Below are 8,253 nucleotides of genomic sequence, written 5' to 3' on the forward strand. Positions count from 1 at the left end.
CAATGAACAGAAATGATCCATATTTACTGTGTGTCCTCACGTCTTTTATTTGTAACCCAGGGCAGTTTGTGATTTCTCACTGTCATGTCTAATTTTCAGGTTTCACACAAACTAATTAAGAACAAATTCACTCATTGCTTTCTCCCAAAAACACTTACTATCGAACAGCAAGTCCAAATGATCAAAGTAATGAATGTTCACATTATCAACACTATTAACAACATGCATGCTCCAACTCTCACTCAGCTACTTTACACAACATTCATTGGCTCTTGTACTAATCTCCAATTAATCACTTCAACTCTTGTCAGCTTGTTTTTCCAGTATGAGGCTAAATCAACAACAGCACTGAGGCTTCACTGGTTGAAACAAAGTCAAACCACAAACTAAACAAACTCAACAAGTGCCAAAAATTTGTGTCGGTAATGTTGCAAGCAAAACTGCAGAGCTATGGCAAAAGGCACAGGAAAAGAAGAATGTTAATACTAAACATGGAGGTCAACAGTGTAGACTTCAAAATATTTAAACAAAAAAAAGTGTTTTGGTAGGAAACACTTAATGAAATATGCATGTGCTTGTTTACAAAAATTCATGTACGATTGGACCAGGAGCTGCATCTATGACTGTTGTGACTGTGTGGTTTAGGCAGCTCTGTTGTTTTCTGAGCGCCTGTTGTCTGTCTGTCGGCGTGGACTCAGCCCACTCTTGTCTTTGTTATGACAGCAAACTGAATACAAACAAAGGTTTGCTGTAGGGTGTTGGGGAGGTTGAACAGACTTTAAGTATTTTCCCCTCGGACTCTTTCATGTTTTATTGTGTAACAACATTTAACCACAATTGATGAAATTGGGATTTTGTTTTATGCCGATCAGCAGGAAGAAGACTCTTAAATGTCAAAGTGGAAACAAAAACAGTGTGCAATCAAGATGTGACAGGTTATTTTAGGTTAAATACATCTGCATTTGTGAGCTCCAATCAGGGAAAGGGCACAAGGAAAAGGCTGTCTGCAAGTAAAGTAATGTAAATTACAAGTTGTTGCTGTAATAAATTCACTACCGAAAAAGGTCACAGTGATGAGGGGGGAAACCAATACAACAACTGTTATTGTTGCAGCTTTAGCTGAAGGGAAAGATTTCAGCAGGTGTTTGCCAACAGGTATGAAGGAATATGTGTAAATGTAAAAACCTGAAATAAGTTATTTTAACATTAAAATCTTTTTTCTGTTGATCAGTGTCAGACGAGCTCAATATTGTCTGTGATCTCAATGTTGTAAAACGATGAAACATGAAGGTGGGAGGGTGTTTTTACTATTACTAATTTGTTCTGGTTTTGAGTTTTATCATGCTGTCCTTTCACTGTTTCAGTGTGTGTGTGTGTGTGTGTGTGTGTGTGTGTGTGTGTGTGTGTTTGCAACGAGCTTTACATTTGCACACTTGTGACCGAGCTTTACCTTACTAATCGAGCTCTACTAACTCTCTGCCCCCTATACTTCTTCTCTTGCAGCTCATTGCCTTTGATGATGAAATGGATGTGGCTGAGGTTGATCATTTTACTTACTACTGTGATGTACATTTGATTTGTCTCCAACTAACAGCATAGATGTGCTTGTGCTGCGAGTAGATCACATTCTCACCTGTGACACCTGTCGGCAGCTCAGTCCATCCCTCCCTGTCGCGTGCCTGTTGAGAGTCGCTCCTGAGCTCCATGTTAAAATGTAGCATAGAGCTAGCATGTCATGCAATATGCTTATCTGTGGTGCTTGTACGTGGTCGTGTACTTACTTCAAGGAAGAAATGGGATTGTAGAAGAAGACTCATTTACTGAATACATTCTGTGTATGCAGGCGAACATTAACATTAACATTACGGCATTTTACCACTGCAAACCGATTTTAATTGTACAGCCGTTACTCCTTTGTTGCAGCTTTATTTGAAAGTCTGTTTGCAACAGACCAGTCATCTGTAACAGCAGCATTACGCAGCTACGATTGCTCATCACAAATGATATGGGACTTTTGGGCCCTGGAATTTCCATTGAGGGAGAGTTTTTTTTTTTTTCTTTTTTTCTCTCTCTCTCTTTTTCATTTAAATCACATCAAATATTTTGACACGTTGGAATCTTTTTAAACGTCATACTCCTGTTACATTCAGGAGATTTGTACCTTTTTAGTCACACCTTCTAATTTTTCATAATTCATAACTTCTTCATCTCGACCTACAGATCAGAAAATAGATCAATAAAATTAGAGAACCTTAATAGGAAATGTAGTTTACACTGAGATAGAAATACCTGTAGACTTTAATACAAAATCCTAATTTTTGGTAATTAATCATTTCAAATTAAAAACTTAAATTTTTCTAGAGATGTAGGAATGTTTGAGGCTGTAGTTTGTGGTATTGTTACTTTGCAGCACTTTAAATTGTAAAGTGTTTCTAATAGATAGATACTATATTCATCCGCTTGGGGAAATTCAGTTGTCCAATGGCTCGTACACATGCAGTTTAGATTTTTTTAAAAAAGCAATGGATAAAGCATGGGTTAAAGATGGGTTAACAAAGATTGGGTGCACGTGAGAATATTTTCTGTTCCAGAGGACAAAATATCCGAAATATTTCGTACAACACAGATTGGATTTTTAATACTTTATTTACCAGTTACTTTCCATCACGATGGTTTTCAAAGTTTTCGACACACTGTCCTCCATTTTTCGTATTTATTATTTATTTATTTATTCATGGTCCTAAAGTTTGATTTAAATCATGTTAAATAATAACACTCATCATATGTAACTTAGCCCCAGTAAAACACACAAATTTGCAGTGTTCCCATCTATGACTCTGCCAGTTGTAACATCACACTAAATCAACACATCAGCAACTTGGTAGTCTCAGTAAAAACTTAGCGTGGTATTGTGGTATTTATTAGGGTCAATGTGTTACACTACATTACATCATAGAGCTGTTTCTTTTTTTCTGGTCACTTAGCCCCCTAATGATGGATGGTCGTGAGAAAGTGTATTCTTCCTCCAGGCCATTTGCCACCATTACAAGAGCAGGTGTGAGTGTATATATATATATATATATATATAAATATAGCCCGGGATATTCCATCTAACAGATAGTTAATAACACAGGGGGCCAGGCAGACTGCATTGCAAAAATATGTGTGTGGTCATGACCTGTGGCCTTAAGGAAATGAATAAAATTGGTGTCTCATTTCTGTTTGTGATAGTGAGTGGACCTCACAGGGATTACAGTATGGGTGTAACTACAGAGGAACCGTATCACTGTCACTGCTGACTGAACTCTTAAGACAGGATGTAACCTACACAGATCTGTTTATATCTACCAACTCCCAGTAGACACTGTCTGAGTTTTAGAGTACTGTTATAACCACAGGACCACATGTTGATCTCCTCTCATCTGGACTACTGCAGTTCTCTTTATTCAGACCTGTAGTCCGTCCACCGACCTTTATCTTACTCAACGTAGCCACTGGTCTTTTGGCCATTTCTAAGAGACAGGAACACACTGGCCTTGTACTTGTCTCTCTCCACTGGCTGCCTGTGAACTTTAGAATCTAATTTAAGACTTTATTGATCCCAGGTACATTTTCAATATATTAGTTCCTCATGTACTAAAGCACAGCCTGAGGTCCTGTCAGGGTCTCTGGGTTGTTTCAACACCTCTTTTGATTACCAGGGGCAGCTGAGCCATTTTGGTCTGAGCTCCTGACCTGAGCTGCTCAGTATAGAATCTTTTTCATGATGCCATTTTACTCTTCTTTTTTTTAACTTAGCTTTTTTTGCTTTCATTTTATGTTTTTCTTTTTTATTGCTTAGTTTTTTAAACTGCTGTTTTTATTCAAAATTTTATTACAACATTTACTTAGTTGTTTTATATAGCAATGCAATAGAAAGGCTCAACTCAAGGTTCACTTCCTAGTTTTTTTGTGGAACTTTCAACAAGTTTAGCGTTAAACAAGCACCTTTTAGAGAGTAGTTTGACAAAACAGTCTCAATTCAAGGTCCACTTTCTAAGGTTTATGTCCTGAAGGTGCTATGGATAAAATCATGTCTACAGATTCATCTCCAGAGCAAGTTAGCAAACTCCGTCCATTGATGAGGGCTTTGTGATATGGTTTCAAAGCTTTGGAAAAAAGCTAGTAAGTGGGTCTTGAATTGGGATTGTTTTACGAACGTTACTCGGCTCAGCACGTGTTGATATTTTCAGTCTGTGCAGTGGTTTCTCTTGAAATCAGTAAATTTGTCAGAACTGAAAGTACACATTGTCAGAGCAGGAGAATCTGTGGCAGCAGGAAAATAACTGAAGAGTGAAAAACAGGCGCGAGTTACTCAATCAAGGTGGTGGTGAGTGCAAGGGAAGTGAACAATGACCTGGGGAAATGGAGAAATTGTTGGAAAGGGTCTTTCCAGAGTTGCCAGGAAGCAACATGCTCTCATTTTCTGTGTTGTGTCTCTCTTATGTTCCCTCCTTCCCTCCCTCCTCATACATGCCGCCTGGTACTGTAGCAATGGAAATCCCCGGCTTCCACAAAAGCCGAGCTGTTCTTCTCAGAGACCAGCGCTTTGTTTCATCGACTCCTCCCATATGCAGCATCTCAAGAATGCACACATACTCCCTTAACGCCCAGCACTTGCTGTATGTCACTCATTCACGCACACACGCTCATGTTAACAGCAGTATGCAGTTCCCTGACCGATGGCTGGCAACATGTGTGTGTAGATATCATTTAGATGGAAGACAGGCAGGCCAAAACCTCAACTTCCCCTTAGCAGCAGCAAAGATAAACTGCCATGATAGCTGTTATGTAACCCCCGCTGCTGCTTTCTGACCTACCACAACACCCACCCAAAGGTCTCTAGGAATCAGCGCAGCTGTCAGTTTCACTACTGTTTGACAGACCCCATCATACTTCTAGTTGCCGCATGCCAAGTCTGTGGGCTGGATTTTGCATAGCCAGACAGAGTGATGAGAGAGCGGGATAAAGCGGAGTGACGGTTCACCCATTAGCAGAGGTTATCTCAGTCTTCCAGAAATAGAAACGTGATAAATTGTGAGCCGGGGGAAAAAAAACAAGACATGACCAGCCTGCCACCCTCCTTGTCGAGCCTGATCATATCATCCGCTGCATGTGTTTGTGTTTCCACAAAACACACGTGCTTGTGAACTTCTTTTGTTTGTGAGACTACGAGAGGTTAAAGGGCTCAGATGGAGATGAAGTCTCTTGTCTTTTTCTGGTGATGTAATACAGTTTGCTGAGGACGGTGGCTGCGTATGTAACCCATACATGAAGTGTTATATAAGGGGCTGTTTCTATGCAGGGAGAGTGTGGTGGTCTGTCTATCGATTTGAGGGGGCGTGAACGCGTCACTCAAGCTCCGTATGTTCTGCCAGCCCATCATAATCTCTTCATTATCCTGACTAATGACTATTTGTTTAGCTAAACATTCGCTGTGTCGATTGCTGTGTTTTTTTCTTCTCATGCATTTTTCCAGCCACACCTTTTCCAGCAATTACTTTTTTGTCCATTTCACTTTCACTTTCTGGTTCACTAGTGTGCAGCTTATCCAAGCTGCCACTCCTATCACTACCTCTGCCAATTTACGTCAGATAGACTCCTCTTGTCCTCATGAATCCTCCTGCCTCTGCTCCTCTGGGTTAAGTCAGGAGACTCCTGGCTGCTGTTTTTCTTCTCCGTCAACAGGGGGAGCTGCTGATGTTTCTCAGCAATGCACAGCACTGTCCCTGTTGCCTTAACTTAATGCTGCACGATTCTTGGGCTCCCGCCAACTCTCAGGCAGCAGTTACATAAGAGCCAACAATTTTCTTTTTTCTTTTTTTTTTTCCTCCTCTGTTTTCCTGGAATGTTAAACTCTCCACTGATGTGTGACCTTCAGTGGTAATTGGCAATAAAAGTGCAGCAGAGATACCTTTCAGGAGACATTAGCAGTGGTGCACCTCGATCTGGGCAACGCAGGGTGGACAGAGGAAGGGGGGAGGGGGTGGGGAGCATGGGAAAGTTGAGGTTTTGGGGTTGGGGGGCAGTGAGTATGCACTTCAGCCAAAGTTAACACCTGCTAATTGTTTGTGGTCTGCCTCTGTTACAGGGCAGAGGGCCAGTTTTATATTGTCAGCAGAGTGTTTTACAAAAACCGCCCTTCTGGCGTTTTCCCTGAAGACTCGTTTTCTTTCATTATGAACAGTCAATTTCCTTTATGACTTCTTAGCGCGATGAGGTATAGCAGTGCTCACTGTGTATGACTGTTTTGGGATAAGGGTTAAGTCTCTTAGCTATGTTATTCTAAACTGTATGATTGCTGGCAGCGCCCCAAGAAAGGAGCGGCATCTACGGAGGAGTGTATAGATTTTGCTCGTCAGTGAGATCAAATAACCTCAACTGTCTCTGTGTCCACAAATGCCCTGAATCTCACTGTGCTTGTTTTTTCTGGCATAGCTTCTGTGGAAATTTTATCACACGTTCTGGGAAGTAAAACAAGAGGAGCCAATTCTGACAACTATGAGGTCAACGCACCCAGCTGATGCATTTTTTTTTTTTTGTACACAAGAAAATTACAGGCGAGCTGTTGACAGTAGTTGATGCTGCAAATTAGGTCAGATCACACATATGGAGTTTATTATGTTCCATCAACAGAAACAGTGTTCGTTTTTGAGCTGAATTAGAGGTAGATGTTGAATCTAGCTTCAGTGACGTTTGATGCATCACCATTTTTCTGTGGAAATCGTTATGTTGACTTAAAAGGAGGCCCAATACTGGGAAATTCCAATTAATCAGCAAAGACCAACCTGTCTAGGTCATAGAGGGAGACGGGTGCCCATGTTACAGCAGGTAGCACGTAGTTAGTTTCTCCTAGCTGCTGCCCGCTGCGCAGTTTCAGTTGTTTTTGTCAGTTTAGTTTCGTATATAGCTGGAATTTGAAGGCCTCTCAGCCTCTCTCAAATTCTACTTTATTTTGTTTTAAATTAAATTTTATAAAATTTGAATTTTGTTTTCTTTTTATTTATTTATTTAATAATTTGAATCTGTTTTATTTTATTATTTTACTTTGCTCAGATTTTATAAATGAACTGCTATTAGCTACAGCAGCAAACGACAAAGTTTAATGTTGATGTATTTATTTATTTTTTCTATTTAACTTTCTGCTGAATTGTTAAACCGGTTTTGTCAGTTCCATCAGATTAGGAAATGACAAAGAGTTGTTCTTATGACCATCCCTGCTCAGTTGTATAGTTGTACAATTTATGTGCTTCTTAATCAGATCCTGGGGAATTTTTTTTTTTTACAACTGTTGCATCATTTAAGATGTTTGTTACTTTCCAGCAGCAAAAGTATTTCTCTGTGTGATACCACCAGGTGAAAAATCTGCTGGATTACAAAGTATAATTCTCACATGGCCTTTATATTAACCAACATGTATGTGCATATCGGTACTTGGATTAGTATGCATATCTTACCATTCTTGGCATGAATGCAATGTCATGTAGGGGATAGGCAACAACACTTTGCAGCAGGAGGTTAAAAAGGAACCACAGAATGCTAAACACAGTGTAGCATCATAGACAGTGGTCTATAGTGTGGTGAAAGCACAGCTACTTTTTTTCTTTCTTTTTTTTTTGTACACAGAGCTTCTGCTTTCTTGCTTCAGTAGGTTACTGCTGCACACCATCCATGCTGCACCATAAGGCTAGCTCTGTGAAAACACATAAACATGAGACACACGTTGTAATGAAATACTCTCCTACATACTGCTACTAATTCTGCATCTTCTAACTCTGACTAACATCAGCCTTTTATTTCCAATCAGCTGGCACCTCCGCCGGAGCCTGAAGTCCCTGCTGAGGTGTGTTTCAGACCCATATTAGCCTGCTCCCCACTAATATGGGTCACTGCTGATCAGAGATCATCTGTCATGTTTATATACTAACTGTCCCATTACACTTGTGCTTGGTGACTGACATCTATTCATCTAAATAGATAAGAGTCACAACCCATTCCCATGTGTTTCCTTTTTCAAGGACCCCCCCTTGTGCGTATTGCTCCCTCTGTGGAAATGATGCTACATGTCAGCCCCTGTATGTGCTCCGCCTCCCACCTGTTTGCTCATCCTTCCCTCCCTCCCTTCATCTTTCTTTCCACCTCTTCGATTTTTGAGCAAAGTGTCCAATTTCCTGATAGCGTGTTGGGGCACGGTGGGGTGTGTGTGGCGGGTGG

General features: G+C 40.4%; 1 protein-coding gene across 1 annotated transcript in view; it reads left to right on the plus strand.

Annotated features, from left to right (window-relative positions):
• Positions 1 to 8,253, plus strand: part of itpr1b (inositol 1,4,5-trisphosphate receptor, type 1b) — an 87,152-nt gene that overhangs the window by 36,145 nt on the left and 42,754 nt on the right. The window contains 2 exon segments of the mRNA XM_087173316.1: positions 1,504 to 1,539; positions 7,847 to 7,882. Of these exon segments, the coding sequence (XP_087029442.1) occupies positions 1,504 to 1,539; positions 7,847 to 7,882 (72 nt within the window).

This window comes from Seriola lalandi, unplaced genomic scaffold, assembly GCF_002814215.2.
Source record: "Seriola lalandi dorsalis isolate HSWRI2012SDOR001 ecotype SW California unplaced genomic scaffold, Sedor1 jcf7180002054169, whole genome shotgun sequence".
In the NCBI taxonomy this organism is placed as follows: Eukaryota; Metazoa; Chordata; class Actinopteri; order Carangiformes; family Carangidae; genus Seriola; species Seriola lalandi.